This window comes from Sinocyclocheilus grahami, unplaced genomic scaffold (genome assembly GCF_001515645.1).
Source record: "Sinocyclocheilus grahami isolate Dianchi unplaced genomic scaffold, SAMN03320097.WGS_v1.1 scaffold698.1, whole genome shotgun sequence".
Taxonomy (NCBI): Eukaryota; Metazoa; Chordata; class Actinopteri; order Cypriniformes; family Cyprinidae; genus Sinocyclocheilus; species Sinocyclocheilus grahami.
Genome location: NW_015505877.1, coordinates 237,059 through 253,750, shown reverse-complemented (window position 1 = coordinate 253,750; position 16,692 = coordinate 237,059). Strand labels below are relative to the sequence as shown.

At 37.8% G+C, this 16,692-nt stretch overlaps 2 protein-coding genes and 1 long non-coding RNA gene across 3 annotated transcripts in view; 1 reads left to right on the top strand and 2 right to left on the bottom strand.

The window, feature by feature from the left end:
* The window catches only part of LOC107559776 (protein YIPF3), a 5,212-nt gene extending 3,979 nt beyond the window's left edge, over positions 1-1,233 (bottom strand). The window contains exons 1-3 of the mRNA XM_016243728.1: positions 986-1,233; positions 684-790; positions 541-586 (exon numbers count right to left, since the gene is read on the bottom strand). Of these exons, the coding sequence (XP_016099214.1) occupies positions 541-586; positions 684-790; positions 986-1,171 (339 nt within the window). The 5' untranslated portion in view covers positions 1,172-1,233. The remainder of the gene's footprint in view (positions 1-540; positions 587-683; positions 791-985) is intronic.
* A 4,540-nt stretch (positions 1,234-5,773) lies between these two features.
* LOC107559775 (nuclear receptor coactivator 4-like) lies at positions 5,774-10,194 on the top strand. The gene is made up of 5 exons (XM_016243727.1): positions 5,774-5,864; positions 5,951-6,082; positions 6,420-7,382; positions 9,675-9,767; positions 9,876-10,194. Exons 1-5 carry the CDS (start codon positions 5,796-5,798, stop codon positions 9,879-9,881), a joined length of 1,263 nt encoding a protein of 420 aa, XP_016099213.1. The 5' UTR covers positions 5,774-5,795; the 3' UTR covers positions 9,882-10,194.
* Positions 10,195-13,438: 3,244 nt separating this feature from the next.
* LOC107559774 (uncharacterized) lies at positions 13,439-15,391 on the bottom strand. The gene is made up of 3 exons (XR_001605659.1): positions 15,289-15,391; positions 13,745-13,803; positions 13,439-13,544 (listed from the first exon to the last, which is right to left on the bottom strand). It is a non-coding gene; the product is annotated as an uncharacterized lncRNA (long non-coding RNA).
* Between the last annotated feature and the right edge of the window lie 1,301 nt (positions 15,392-16,692).

The following is a 16,692-nucleotide window of genomic DNA, read 5'->3' as shown; positions in this document are numbered from 1 at the left end:
TTGGGGGGGGGGGGGGGGGGGGGGGGGGGGGGGGGCAAAACATATAATGCAACGCAATACAATGACGACTGATAAATGAACAAAAACATTCCTCAAAAGCCTGATGATCATATTTGATTTTAACACGATTTTTCTAAAAAAAAAGAATGTATAGATAATCAAGTAAACCTAAGTTGCTTCAGTCCAGTAAGTGTTCATCTTGTAATAAAACCTTTCCTTTAAAAATCAGTAAAAATCTAACAGCAAAAAGACGTGTACCATAAAATTTTTACAACTATACTAAAAGACCTTTTACTTGCTAAAAGTATAAATTCACAGTCAGTTAACAGAAGAAATGTAGTCGATTATGTACAACAAGTTTTAATCATGTTGATCATTTAGAGGCCTTAGAAATTTGTTTCAAATATGATACAGTGGGCTTTATAGGGATAATAATATTAATCTCTCTCGCTCAAGGATGCCACACCCCTGCTCTTCCAATACAATTAAACTTGCTTTCTGTTGTGTATTGCTTACAGCTAAAATGATCAAGTGTCTTACCTGTGGAAAGTTGATCATTCGGACTGGGATCAAGGATTCGATCAACCTGTGGATCAAGCAGTTGGTTAACTGAACCAGAATCAGTGATGCTGCAGCAAAAGACATCGCAAAACCGCTGTTAGAAAGCCGGACATGCATCTTACCGGTTTCTGACTTGATTAGGCTCCACATCAAAGTACGGCCGGAGGATGTCAATATTGGCGTACAGATTAAATGCTTTTGAGGCCTGTTGCTTTCCTGCCTGCCATACCTGTGTGGATACAAGATATATTAGCGCTCTCATCTACACAAAGCCAAACAGAACTATTTAAAGGAAAGTTAGACACTTTCCAAAGTGAAAATTGTGTAATATCGATTTCATAGCTGCTGTATGGAAATGTGGTAGATACCTCATTTCAAGCTCATGTGAATCTTCAAGTGAATGAAACGAGTTCCTAGCCCTCACCTCACCGGCAACCTGTCTGCCCAACTGTCCCTTCAAGCCCTTCATCCCGAGGAAGTCTCCATATTCTCCGTTGTCCTCCTCCGTAGCTGCTGCCTCGGCTGTCACCTCCTCCTCCTCCTTCATACGCTGATGCATCTCCCCCATATCCTCAAAGCTGGAACCAGAGGTGTCATCCATATTCTCCATGTCGATCACTGCCGAGCCACTGCCCTGGGGTCAGTCACATTAAAGAACCAACGCGGTGTTAAAAAGTCTCACTGTAATTTTGTGAAAAACTCATGAAGCCAACTACACAGTTGTAATACAGTAGAGAATGTGATGATGTAGCATACAGCGCTGTTTATTTAGCGCACAATTTACTAAAGCCCATGATATATTGTGGATGTTAAACTGCAATGATGTTCTTTTAAACATTGTATCATGCTAATACCGTGGTTATCTGTACATATGCCAGTCTAACAGCATGTTTCTGAGCTTTTTTTTTTTGTTCAATCATTTGCCTCCTCCACTTATACTAGCCTAGATGTACAAAATTGTTTACCACAACAGCTATATCACATTGTTGAGTCGTTAGCTCAGTCATTCTCGAGAAGTGGGACAAAACAGGGTGCAAAATGAAAAAATAAAACCTTGTACTCAGACAAATTAAACTACATTTATGTACTAAGCTACGCTTTGATACAACCTCCCAACTTTTCTCTTTTTTAATAAAATGTGCTTTTTTTTTTTTTTTTCCTTGGACTGCGTAATATTTCAGCTTTATCTTTAACAGCATTCAAGATGTTTTTAACATTTCAAAACACATTCTGGTGTTAGCAGACAGATTACACTTTCACATGTGACCGACAATTCCACAACACATATAAAATATCATAATGAAATATTATCAAAATATTCAACTGACGGAGTTGACACATCTGACGGTGGTGACGAATACCTGAATTTGTAGTCATTTTAACTATCTCATACATTGAATCAGTCAATTACTGTATTAATACAAACACAACAAACAGTGAGTATGTTATTGTTTATAAAGCTTTTATGCAAGAGTCACATTTAAGTATTTTGATATCATTGGAACACAAGATCTTATGGTGGTGACATCTGACGGTGTTGACAAATTTGGCATTTCTTTCACAAAACCAGTGGAGTTCATGTGGTAGCCATTTGATGTTTTTCTGTTGATGCTAGATGCCAATGGAACCTGCTTCAGGAGAATAAAATGATCTAAATATTTCAAATAATTTCCTCAGAAATTGGAAGATGGTGTTGACATATCATGGCTGTGACACAGGAAACATTAACATTAGGATTTAAAATATTCTAAAACTAAAACTTAGCAGAGCCCGTCTGACACTGCTGTAGTCTGCAGAGGTGAACCGTGGCAAGGGGCTCCTTCAGAGTGACAGCCAGTGTTGCCAACTAATTTTCAGGGGAAGTCGCTAAAGGAAGGTTGATTTGTTGCTAAAAGACGTTGTGATGACATTGCGTGATGACGACGCAAAATTGTGTCAAATCTCAGCAAAAACATATATATGTTTTATACATGTTAATTTAGATCGGTTCGTAGCAATATAAAATTAAAATAACTAGTTTTAAATCCATTGAATAATCGAAAACGTACACATTTTTGAACGATTACAATCGAAGTTTTATACTTTAAAGCAGTTTATTAGTAGTTAGTTAGTATGCTGCACACTCTAAGAAAAGTTAAAAATAACGCACAATCTACGGTGTTAATATGAAGGATTGATTTTTCCGCAGGTTTTTGTACCTGCGTTTTTAATTACGCATTGCATTTTGTGTTTTCGGGTTACAACGGATAACGTCCTGGAAAGTTACTAGCACCTTTTCCATTTTTCCTGCATATTTTTCTTACAGTGCACTAACTCATCAACAATCACAGGTACAAGCTACTCACAAAGTGTCTCATAAATGAAAAATAACAGTATTCAATTATTATTATTATTACTATTAAACAACTGCAAATAGCAGCTACCTTAATTCCTGTACTGCTAGGCGTCTTTGGTTTCCTCTCTTTGTGTAATTTAAATGGTAAATTGTGCCTTTGAGTCACTTGTCAAAAGTTGCTAAAAGCTGCCAAATACATTTTTGAAAATAGCTGAAAGTTACTAGCACCTTTTCCATTTTTCCTGCATATTTTTCTTACAGTGCACTAACTCATCAACAATCACAGGTACAAGCTACTCACAAAGTGTCTCATAAATGAAAAATAACAGTATTCAATTATTATTATTATTACTATTAAACAACTGCAAATAGCAGCTACCTTAATTCCTGTAACGTGTGTACTGCTAGGCGTCTTTGGTTTCCTCTCTTTGTGTAATTTAAATGGTAAATTGTGCCTTTGAGTCACTTGTCAAAAGTTGCTAAAAGCTGCCAAATACATTTTTGAAAATAGCTAAATTTGTTGCTAGGTGCTTTTGGAAGACAAAGCAGCTAGGGTAGTCTGAAAAGGTGCTAAATTTAGCAATAAAATTGCTAAGTTGGCAACACTGGTGACAGCTGCCCCTGATTTTATTACATTTGATCGAATGTCTGACGGTGTTGACAAAAAGTGGGGACGCAACTTTACATGCAATGAAACATGCATGTGTCATTAAAAAAATAACCTTGCTTTGATAGGAGATATTATTAGACGGGACACATGCCACTAGATGGTAGCATTACATTTGAGAACAAAAATTGAGAACGCACCAATAATGCACCAATAAGATGGATGCCAACCGCCCTTAAAAAAGAAGAAGAAGTATCGCGAGATTATGGTTTCACGTGATTCTCCAAAGCGGCTTTGACATTAGCCTCACGAGCGGCGTAGCGGCACTGCGTTCTCGCTGAAGCCTTTATTATATTAACATCAAGGTCAACAGGTAGTCCAGGTATGTACACATCGAGACTCCACAATTACATGTTTGTTTTGAGAAATTTTTGACTTTTAGCTAATGCGGCGTCGGAATGTTAATCTGGATGCGAGCTCGCTATATTTGTAACCAGGCTTTCTTCTGTATTGTTACGGTGATATGTTTAAAATCTCGATACATGTATACTTAATCTGAGAATCGATTTAATGACCGGTTTAAACATATATATTTTTATGAATTGATATCAGTTCACTGTGTCCTCGGCAATGTGACGCATAAAAAGGGGGCTACAGACGGGCGACCTGTAGAATATATTTTCAATGTCCAATTTTTTTTAAAGCTTTTTTACGATTTCATATATCTTGATAAAGTGTGAACTTATGTGTTCTAATGTTGCGTAATGTTCTCAGTCAAGTATTAGATTTCCGACATTGAATGCAGTGCCTGGTTAGTGAAAGTTAGTGCCGATATAGATAAGGATAGTAATCAAAATTACATGTCGTTAAGTTATATAAGCGTAATGATTTAGTTTGAAGACTTTCACCTACATCCGAACATTGCTTCATTCTCAAGTGGATTTTTAATTTGTTGGCAATGCATACAGATGTTGTTTTTGCTGCATTTGCATCTTAATGTGGACTGACACTCATGTTGTACCGTATTGGCCCGAATATAAGACGACCCTGATTATAAGACGGCCCCCCTTTTTCCAGATGTACCTTTTGGAAAAAGGCTTTTTAAAAACCAAATCTTGTTTTTTCTCAGTAAAGCACATTTTGTCTTCAATTATTTTCATATTGCATATTTTTCCTATTTTAATTTTTGTTTTGAAAGTATGGTAAAAACTGGTCAAATGTATCAATAATCACATTTTAAAAAAAGATACACTTTTTGATATACCATAAAAAAAACAGCTAGCCCATCTGAATTAGGACATTTAGGCTATCCATCTAATTGTAGCCTACCAAAATCTTATCAACAGATCAGACACAGCAGGAATCACACACTCTTCCTGTTCTAATGGGTGTATGCACTGTTTTTTCAGACGTTGTTGTGTTCCCCCCAGCTGGGACAAGTTTATTCTTTGTGTCGCACAACTTTTCCCGGAATCTTAAGAATTTTGCCCTTGAGGCACTGCCAGCTGTATTCTATGAAACCTGCCGTGCAGCTCTTAAGTTTGGCAGACACGTATCAGTGCAGACACATTCGCAGGGTGTCAGAGAGGCTTTGAGTTCATCGGGAAAAGGCCACAGCTGAAGTTGTCTGATATGGGTTTTATACTAGCAGTAAAAAGTTTGTACTGAATGTTTTCCACACCAAATTATAATAACTGCTGTGAATCACTAGAACTATGGAAGAACAGTGTTTAGTATGAGGTGCTCTGTACAGTATTAAAGGAGTTCACATAAATGCTGGACGCATAACGTCTGTATTTCCCTGTCTAACTTGTAAAAAAAAAAGGACATTTAATCAAAATAATATTTATTTGAAGAAATTAATACTATTTATATTTAGCTGCAAAAATATTTGCATATATTTCAGTTGGGGGTTCGGTGTCTTGCTCAAGGGCATAATCATAATACTAATCATAGGCATAATCCTTTGGAGCAAAAGGTTTTTAAGATTATGAGAATCCGTTTTGATTGGTACTCTGTACAATGCGATTTAATTATAGCAACTGGCACAAAATAATGGAAATTAAGTGAAAGAAGTGTTTAGTTTTTACTAAAATTCACATAACTGGATGATAATTGGCCATCCAGTTATTAACATTTGATTGAAATGTCCACTGATTTTTGACAGGATCACAGTGTAGCCGGGGAGAATAGAGTGTGTCAAAAGACTATGTCCTCATACCATTGCTATAAATAGACCTGTGCACTCTTACACAAAGCACCCGCATTCATAACTCTTCTCTGCTGCTGCAGATGGAGACCTCATATTCTACTGAGAGACCGAGGCTTCTCCAGGACTGCCCAGTTTCTTGCAAGAGACAGGTTTGTTTTTGATGTTACACTTGGCCTATGTAGCGTCCTGCTTGTTCATTTGCATCCATTGTAAAATACCTATCTTGTTTACATAGAAAGTAGCTCCTGAATGGGCCACACCTCTGGCTGAGTGGCTTCTAGGGAACCGTTCAGTAAGCAGCACTCCAACAGGACACCACTTCAGCACAAACTCCCAGAACTGGCTGCTTGTTTCCAAGGAATCTCAGGTAAACTGTTAAATAATTTAATTTTTCTCGTGTAACCATAAGGTGATGATAGTCTGATATAAGAACAGATATTTCTAGCTTGTACTTATTTGAACAATGTCTAAGAACTTGGTATTACAACCACTTCATGTGTCTGTTTGCCTCTTTAAGAAGAATCGCTTGATGTATCCCCCAATTGTAAGTCGCTTTGGATAAAAGCGTCTACTAAATGTAAATGTAAATATGTGACCCACTTGTTAAGAACCACTGTATTATTCACTTGACTGTAGCCAAAGCGCTACTGCTGTCAAATTAATGTCTTTAGGAAATGGCCCACTTTTTTATTTCCACTTTACAGGAAGAGCGACAGTTACCTGCCTTTGACTTCCAAAAAGCTTGGGGCCAGCTTCAAGACCTGGAGTCGTGGCTTCTGAAGGAGAAATTGCCAGTTCGTGAACGAACCTGTAGCAGAAGCTCAACCTTCTCGATTGAGATGATCGAGGAAAGCGACTTAAATCTGGATGAGGTGGAAGTGGAAGACCAGCAGGAAAAAGGGGACGACACTGTTGAGGAAGAAGAACTCAGCAAGTGGCTCTTTAGCCCAAGCCCGTTCAAGCAAGATAAGACCAGCCCGGTGTCAGATGCTGACCGCTTCAAGCAGATCATCAAACCCTTTTACGAGAGCTTCTCCTCCAGCGATTGGCTACTAAAGTCCGACTGCAGCTCTTGCTGTGCCACACGCAGTGCTGCCGTGGAAATCGAGAACCTAGGAAAGCTCAAGTGCCTAAAGACTCCACCTTCATCCGCTGCAAGCACTCCAATCACCAGTCCAGAAACCATCGAAATGTGGCTTCACAAGACCATCCCAATCGAGACCACCTGCAAAGCCAACGAGACCTGTACCAGCTACGCTCAATGTGTCTGTGACGACAACTGTGGAAAAGAGGCCCTTAGTGCTTGGCTCCTCAAGAAAGAGGATCGAGATAAGAATGGTGTTCCCGTCAATAAGAATGCCCCAAACAAAGCCTCCAGCCAGCAGCAGAAGGTTCAAGCCATCTTAGAGATGTGGCTGCACCCGAACAACAGTGCCAAGTCCCCTGCCCTGTCGTCCCTCTCTGCCTGGGTGACCCCGTACATCAAAACCTCAGACTCTGAGAGCTCCACCCAGGAGCCTTTGCAGAACTGGCTTTTGCCAGCGATGAAGCACATAAGCACAACCACTGAGAAGCCAAATGAGCCAAAGAGTGAGAACCATAAAGAGCGAGACCGCAAGAACATCGAGGAGGACAAATGGCTTCTACGCAAGCGGGCGAGCGCACAGGTGAGACTGATATCTGTTGCTGCCCAGCACAATATAAATATATTAAAGGGAGAGTTCTACCCAAAAATGGAAATTGTCATCAATTACTCACATTCCTGTCATTCCAAACCAATATGACTTTCATTCATCTTCAAAATACAAATAAAGATTATTTTAATCAAAGCTTCTGAAGTGACACAATGACTTTATATAATACTAATTTTATTCACGTATAAACATTGATCAACACATATTTGGGGCCCATCAAATATGGTAAACGCAAGCTCAACCACACTCGCTTGACACGACACGATGATTGGATTACTTTTAAAATGCCTTTATGAACTTTTTTTTTTTTAAAGAGTCCAATTTTTGGTTGCTCAGACTTTCAATGGAGGAACAGAAATCTCAGGTTTCATTAAAAATATCATCTTTTGTGTTTCATTGATTATGATTTCACTTTTTGAACTTTATTAGTGTGTATTGTGTTGCTGTTAGAGCATAAACAGCATCTGCAAAGTTACAACACTCCGAGTTCAATGCAAAGGGAGATATTTTCTTTTAAAGGGGTCATATGATGCTATTTTAAAGATCATTATTTGGTGTAACAGAATATGTTGACATGCTTTAATGTTCAAAAAACAAATTTTCAAATACTGTACATTATTGTAGGTCCTCTATGCCCCACCTCTCTCAAACACGTCGTTTTCAACAAAGCCCGTTCCTTTGACAAGCGCAGTCTGCTCTGATTGGCCAGCTGACCCAGAGCATTGTGATTGGCCGAACACCACAAGCATGCGTCGGAAATGTAACGCCCCTTTATCATAATCGCAAGCGTCAGCTTTCAAAGTAAATATCAAGACGGTTAATAATGTCGTAATAATAGCTTTACCATCAGTTCAAGCCCGAAAGGGCAACAGAGTCGCGTGACAGACACAGTGATGATGCAGTACACAAGCTGCGGTTAAGACAGCTGACTCCACTGTGATTTCTGACAGTTCACTCTCCTGTGATGTGACCCTGTTCCCCTCTCACACACACACACACACACACACACACAACGCGTTACTCTGCGCTGCGCAAAACTCTGCATTTGAACAGTCAATAGCAAATACTTAAACTAATAACAAAACATACTTCTAGTCGCTGATTCAGAAGCGCCAGCTTGTCATAGCAAAGTCGGAATTGACCCCTTTTTAAATTTTTTTTTAGAAATAGCCTTTGTGCACAGCCAACCTTGTACTCTTCTAGGTTCAAAAAACTGTCGTCCATAAAATGCGTTGCACAAATTCAAACATCTGGGTTGTGCTGTTCTGTTGTAAATAAATCTTAACCAATGATTCCTAATTGCATCTACTTCCGGAAGGCCAAATAAAGTGCTTTTGCTTTCGCACTGAAACACACAGCGTCTCCCTGACATGGCTGCATCAACACTAACTGCGGTTCTTGAAACCACGCCGCCTTTCTTTGCGTGCACATTTGGAGCAGCATTATGCTAATATTTCCACATAGTGACATAGATATGTGGGGGCGTGTTAGAACGAGGCGTTTTAGGTAGGCGTGGCTGACTCTTAACTTTTATAAAGAATATCTCTTTGGATTTGAGACTTTAGTCTTTATGCACCAAGAGCTTGTAACACTCCAAAGAGAAAGGAAAACTTGAAATCGCATCATATGACCCCTTTAAAGAAGAGCTGGTAGGGACTACAACAAGCTTCTTCCTGGGTTTGTGACATCACTAACCCCGATGTTTACATAAACCCGTAAACCCCGCCGCTGGCATCACACAACTACCCGTAATGGTAAGGGGGCGTGATGTTTCTGGACAATGTGCACTAGGCGGTTAGCGAATCACAAACACATTGAGCCTGCTAACCAGTCAGAGCCCATTGTGTATTTCAGAGGGAGGGGCTTCATAGAACCAGGAACTCAACAGATTGTTTTCACGAGAATGGAAACTGAGGTGTAGAATAAGGGTAAAATATGTGAAAATAATGCGTTTTTTTTAAAAACGAAGCATGAACACATGTTTCACTGCACCCCATAAATACAATCAAGCTTTCGAAAAAAACTGATCAACCACCCCTTTTAATAATAAATGAAAGTCTTATGGGTTTGGAACAACATGAATTGATGACAATTTTCATATTTGAGTGAACTATCCCTTTTACATCCATAGTATTAGGGTTTGAGAATGTCGTTTTTAAAATTTGGTGCATTTCATTTACATAATTTTTTTCAAATACATCATTCATATTCATAAATATTATATATACATACACCTCATAGCATGTTTTCCTGTGGTTTGTCCAGGAAAGGCTAGGCCTACCAACAGTATGTGACCTGTTTTCTTGTATGAAGCTCAGTGGGGACAAAGAAAAGTGGCTACATCAAACAGCTACACAGGTGAGAAACAATAACATAAATATGAAAATTTTCAAAAGTAGAGCTGTTTTTTTTGTTAGTTTTTTTCTATTCTGAGAAAGTAAAACCATTTTCTCTTCTGTTTTTCAGATATGAATGCAACCTCCATTGGCTTTTGGAGATTGACTCCAGTGCTATTTAATCACTTATTATTGCACAATATTTTTCTTCAGTGCTCTTTAGGGATTCATTCTCTCTGTAATCTTCTGGAGATTGAAAGGGTGATCTGGACTAAAGGTCCTGTCCAGGAGGCAAGGCTTTTGGTACACCATCACTTGAGGACGGATTAGTCATTTTGCGCTTTTATTAACAGTTAAATTCCAGTAACGTGGAGGAGGCCAATGTGTTTCTATTTAGAATTCACTAATGTGATTTAGGAATCACGAGCATATTGACCAGATTGGTGCATACAAAACAATAACTTTTTCCCCCTATGGAGACGTAGTGGGGGAGGGGGTTTGGAAAGAACAAAAAAAATAAATCTATATTTAAATCACGCACAATTACAGCTTTTATTATTCACGTTTCAGAACTCAGTCCTGCTCGTATAGAGGAAGTCATGCCTTAAAGCAGAGAATGATTTCCTCCAATTCTTTGAATATATATTTATATAGAATTTTACTATTTTCTCAAGTATAGAATGAGCTTCCCTTGCAGTTTATTTTACTTAATTTCGATGATTAAATTATATACTTTAGTAGCACATAAAACTCGTATACCGGCGAAACATAGCATAACTTGTTATTGAAACCTCGAGAAGTCTGATAACTTGTGCCTGCCATCGAATGTGTAGCAATGCTTGCTGTCAGTCCACCTCCTTGTACGTGTGGAAAACAATCTTATCATAGTTTGCCATTGCTGCTGTGTCATGGGCTACAGCAGCCGACGTTTGTGTGGTCTTTGTGGTAGGCAACAACTTGTGGTAAATGTTTAGAATAGAATCAATATAGTTATTTTTAAATTGAATTGCTCATATAATAACCACTGGTATCGCTTGATGCCTCTGCTGTGAACCACCCTGTCACAATGTAACAATGCAAAAAATCTTGGTCATTTTTTTTTTTTCTGTCAGCATGTACCAGTGTTGGACTGCAGTATTGCACATGTACACACATGTAGGTTAAGTGATCTCTAATGCTTTGATCCTTGTCAACTGAATAAATAAAAGTACATAAATGTGTTTCCTGTCATAAAGTGACTGATTTCAAGCTCACAGAAAGAGGAACCGAAACACAAAATAAAATAAAATGCCATCATTTGAAGAACATTAAAAAAAAAGAACCTATAAAGAACCTTTTTTTGTGCGATGGCAAGATTCCATGGATGTTAAAGGTTCTTCATGGAACCACTGATGCCAAAACCGAACCTTTATTTTTAAGAACAATACAGTACAGACGGAGCTCTTGTTTAAATTCACAAGGCTCAAGACAAAATGATACAAAGACTCATTTATTCCATTCCAGGCATAATTATCATAGTAAAACTAAAACTAGAATGATATTTTTGGTCCAGAACCAGCCAGATCTAGTCCCTGACCTCCAGCGAGTGTCTCACAGACGTCAGTGGAGACGTCAGATAGAGAAGAGCTTAACTTCACCCTGACCCGGAACATGGAGCAGAGCGATAGAGCTTTGAGAAGTGTGAGGATTCCACACCCACCATGAGTTAAGGCTTGATAACTGCTGAATGTGAGTTAATGAGAGCCCACCCATCACACACAGAGCCCACTGGAACGCTTCAAAACAACATGCGGTCTCTTAAAAAAAAAAGGGACTCTTGCTTGTTCGTATTAAACAGAAATGCCCCAAATATGCAGAACAAAACAACAGACATATGCCAGTAAACAATGCTGTTCAATAGAGCTTTGAGAAGTGTGAGGATTCCACACCCACCATGAGTTAAGGCTTGATAACTGCTGAATGTGAGTTAATGAGAGCCCACCCATCACACACAGAGCCCACTGGAACGCTTCAAAACAACATGCGGTCTCTTAAAAAAAAGGGACTCTTGCTTGTTCGTATTAAACAGAAATGCCCCAAATATGCAGAACAAAACAACAGACATATGCCAGTAAACAATGCTGTTCGTGCTTTTACAGCACCATTAAGATCAATGCACATGCCCTGTGAGCTTGTTTGAATACAGCCTGTGTGACACATGACTATGAAATGTGAGATAACTAAAGTTATGAGTGATCTCGTGACGGCCTGAATGGCTTGGGACACACTGAACACAAACTGCATTCATGGCACACTAAATCCTGCCAAATGCTTTTCAGCAGAGTAGGCAATGTGCTGAATCGTCTCAATGTCCAGGAACTTCCCTTCGAAGAACTCTGCAGCAAAGAATGATGGGAAAATATTTTGTGGCGTCCTAGTGGAGGAGACTTCCCCTAATATCTGGACAACAGCTCTTCTCTACTTAATGCATTCATTCCACAGCTACAGGAACACCTGCAGGGTAATTCTGTAAGGTACTTCCTTGCAGGAACAATGACATTTTGTGTTTATAACCACCTAATGGCCTTCGATGAGCTAAATTAAAGTTTACAAGAGTCAGGTTACGGAAGCACAAATCTCATTCCTTTTCTAGAAATGAATTTTTAACGATTCTTTTGAAACAGGCATATCATGAGTTCCAAGGTTATAAATGAATGATATACGCATCAGTTGAAGCCATGTCTATCTACACTTCACATTCTTTCAAGGCTCAAAAATGCAGTAAAAACAGTAATATTACAATATTACAATTACAATACTGTTTTCTATTTTAATGTATTTGGAAACATAATGTATTCCTGTGATCAAAGCTGAATTTTCAGCATTATTACTCCAGTCTTCAGTGTCACACGATCCTTCAGAAATCATTCTGATAAGCTGTTGTGCTGTGAAATGTGTTTTTGTAAACAGTGATTGTTTGATCAGTTTCATAAATCCTTGCTGAATAAAAGTATTAATTTCTTTCAAAAACTTTTGAATGGTAATATATTTGTATCTAGATACATATTTTGCAAAACATTTTACACTTACTGTTTTTATACTTATAAAATACTTTATAAAATCATATTTTATAACCTATAAATAATATATTTTGACCATCTTCTCTCACTGCGTCACGGAACTGTAGCTCTAAATCAAAGTTTAAAATGTTGCAATTGATGTGGAAGCTGATTAGTTAGATTGTAGAAGATTAAAAAAAATAAATGCCTATGGAGAAAATGAATAGGGGAAATTATTTCCAAAACTGAGGTCACTGAAAAAGTGGATGCTCACAGTTGTACTATAATGTTGTATATCTAAATGTTTTTAAGAGGCTAAATACTTTGGGGGCATGAAAATATATACAAAAAATTCCATGACTATTCAAACTCTAAAGTGACTACATATTAGTTAACCATGTGTTAAGCATTATATAACATCTGTTCATTTTAATAACAAAAAATGTATAAAAGTTAAAGAACGTTTTCTGTAAAAGATCTTGGCGTATAATGGTTTTCAAAGCAATTTCCCTTTTCTCCTCAAATAAGACTTTTACAGAAAAGGAAGTACACAACATTGCTGTATCTTCCCCTTCAGTCTGCTGACAAAAGGTGTTTTTTTTTCTTCTTAAAGATAACACAATGTTCTAAACATATTATACACGATCTACCTGGAGATTTGTAGAGGACACCAGTCAGAGTTCCTGCAGCAATGGTGTTGAGGTCGTCCTCTGCCCCTCTGGCTTTCTCAAAGATCACCCCAAATGCACTGTACAGCAGAGCTAAACACATGCACCACCAATATAAATATATTCAACACAGAGATTGGGTGTCTGAATTAATATATGACTTCAAAATAAAAAAATACTGAGACTCAAACTAAATAAAAATACCCTTATGTTTCAAATGAGCATTTGCCCAGACTACAAAGATGGACAAGATTCATTTTGAGGGGGACGGAGGCTGAAATTGGGCCACTCACCTATTGAACCCAAAGTGTTTGCCCATGTGGCACCTTGGCGGGTCACCATATTCGGGATCCTGAACGGGAGAGAAGAATGGAGATTAAGAGTTTAAAACAAAGTCACAATTGGCCTAAATCACTAATGACGTTGGTGCTAAAACAACATGCAATATACAGAAATTGGGATGTTTTATGCCAACAACACAATTAAAATACAGAAGTAGGTCTTGGGAAACGGCCCCATGGGCTCCATAATATCACATTAGTCTATTAACAAAAAGGCTGTTCTTCGTGCAAATAAACACATGCATATTTTTGCTTCATTACACATGAATCAGGCACCTGGACTTCCAAGGTTGACTCATTCAATAGCAACTTCCTAGACCTGTGCCAGTCTTTGAGGAAATACCGTACATTACGGCAGGGTAATCATAGCACATTTTCACCGACCCTATTGTATGTTACCTGACCCCACCTTTACCAGGAAATGCATATCTGCTGTTTCTGTTCCTATGAAAGGCACAGTGCACACTGTAGTGAACACTGCTCTCTGCTGGTTAAATGCTTATGAGAGCATGCAAGGTGTAGAAAGATGTGAAAGAAAGAAGCAACACAAACCATCAATGCAGTGGAAAGTCCTGTTTAACCTATCAGGGGAAATCTCATTAAAGAGATACTATGGAAGCCCATTTCCGCCATATAAGAAAATAAAATTCATGCTTTGGTAAATTATAAATATGACAGTCATAATGAGAAAGGTTGGAGTTATGAAATAATACATTTAGATACAAAGTTGAAATTATGACATACTAAGTCATAATTATAAGATAAAGAGAAAAAAGTTATGATGTAAAAAGGCAAAATTATGACAAAAAGCCGAAATCATGGTCAAAGTTTGACTTTTTATGCCATAATGACTTCATCTCATAATTTTGACTCTTTATCTCAGTCCCAGTTCATTCAGAACATTCCTGTAAAAGAGATTTTTAATGTCAGTGATGTTTTCTATTGGTTAAATAAAAGTCATATTTTCTACCTCATAATTCATAATTTCGACCTTTCATCATTATTATGACATGCCAAAATTATGAGATACTAAGTCATAATGATGAAATAAAAAGTTGAAATGATGAGATACTAAGACATAATTAAGTTGAAACGATGACAAAAAGTTGAAGACTGAATGCGCGTCGAAGACTGATATGGAAGAGAAGAAATTGTTGAATAAAGTCGTTGTTTTTGTTTTCTTTGCGCACAAATAGTATTCTCGTAGCTTCATAAAATTACGGTTGAACCACTGATGTCACATGGGCTATTTTAAACGATGTCCTTACTACATTTCTGGGCCTTGAACGTGTCAGTTGCATTGCTGTCTATGCAGGCTCTCGGATTTCATCAGAAATATCTTCATTTCTGTTCCGAAGATGAGTGAAGGTCTTACGGGTTTGGAATGACATGAAGGAGAGTAATTAATGACAGCATTTTCATTTTTGGGTGAACTATCCCTTTAAATCTCATATATTAAAAACAAATAAATGTAGCTAATGGCCATCTGATCTCACCTGTATGAGTGAGATACCTGGGGTCCACATTAAGCTATGGAGAGAGAGGACTCATGCCTGCCACTGTTAAGAAAAGCAGCTTTAGTGAGCTACTGAATCATATGCACATCTAGTAATATAATATGGCAGACTTGCATGGCACTCCAGCGAGCTCTGTCTTTGAATGCTGCGGGGCCAGCAGATCCAAACAGACCGAAGCCTCTTGCACTTCTTGAGCCTGTGCTAGATGGTCCTGATGGCTCCTTATCCATGTCTAGCTTCAGAGGTTCGTAAACCTTTTTACCCAGTTAAACGTTTAAAGATATGCCTAACTTATACGAATAGCTTTGAGCACTAATGTTAGCCAAAAAAAAAACATCGGAAAACATATGCAATCTGTTCCCTGATGAGCTTTAACGTAGCAGGTCAGTAATAAGGAGCTGGCTGCCTGGCAGTTGGTCTGTTTTTTCAAGAACACAATCAAATGGTTTAATTAATAAGTATTTTCAGTCGTGCCATTTTTTGCTACCAGTGCATGGCGAATGTTTAACCTGAAGCTCCTCTTGTTTGCCGTAAAGTAAGCTGCTTTACGGTTAGTCATAGAACTAACCATCACAAACAGTTCTCATCACTCAAAGCCATGCACTCGTTTAACAGTGTACTGTGTTATAATCTAAGAAAGAATAACCCGTGTGGTGATGGGGACAATCTGTGAATATGAAATAAACTCGCAAAGCTTTACTGAAGCAGACACACGACCGTTTTTGCGACCGCAAATGATTTCTGGCCAGATGAACACATACAGAAAGTGAAACTAAAGCGAATTCATTCGAAGATTTGCAGAACAGCTGATAAATTGTTTATTAATAATGCAAAAAAAAAAAGAAAAAGTTTCGGATAAAATAATGTATGGAATTTACATATCTATATCTGTGTATTTAGAGGGGAATATGAAACCTGTTACTGAAACGTTTTAAATGGAATTTCTTATAGATTACTCATAATTTTACTTAGTAATGAAAGGAAACGCTTTTTAAATGTATTTTGCTTTGTATTAATGTCTAGCGTTGAAATTGTTGTAATTTTACAACTTTAGGAAGTGATGATCAATTGCCATGTTACATAAGTATTTATTTATTAAAAAAGTATTTATTTATTTTATGTTACAGTTATTAATTACCAGTGTTGGGGAAAGTTACTTTTAAAAGTAATGCATTACAATATTGCGTTACTCCATAAAAAAGTAACTAATTACGGTACTTAGTTACTTTTTATGGAAAGTAATGCGTTACTTGGACAGGGCTTGCTTGTTTGTTTTTAAAATTAAAAAAAAGTTCTGTTTTTGGCAAATATAAAAGCCTTTTCACACCAAAAGTGAAATGAATAAGCCTCAGGCTGAAGGAAGTGTAAATTTACGTCCGTACA

Bases quoted from the DNA above. Each gene is read 5' to 3' on its own strand.
- LOC107559775 (XM_016243727.1), top strand. From the start codon at position 5,796: ATGGAGACCTCATATTCTACTGAGAGACCGAGGCTTCTCCAGGACTGC. The intron at 5,865-5,950 runs GTTTGTTTTTGA...TTGTTTACATAG, and splicing joins CAGTTTCTTGCAAGAGACAG to AAAGTAGCTCCTGAATGGGC. The intron at 6,083-6,419 runs GTAAACTGTTAA...TCCACTTTACAG, and splicing joins TTGTTTCCAAGGAATCTCAG to GAAGAGCGACAGTTACCTGC.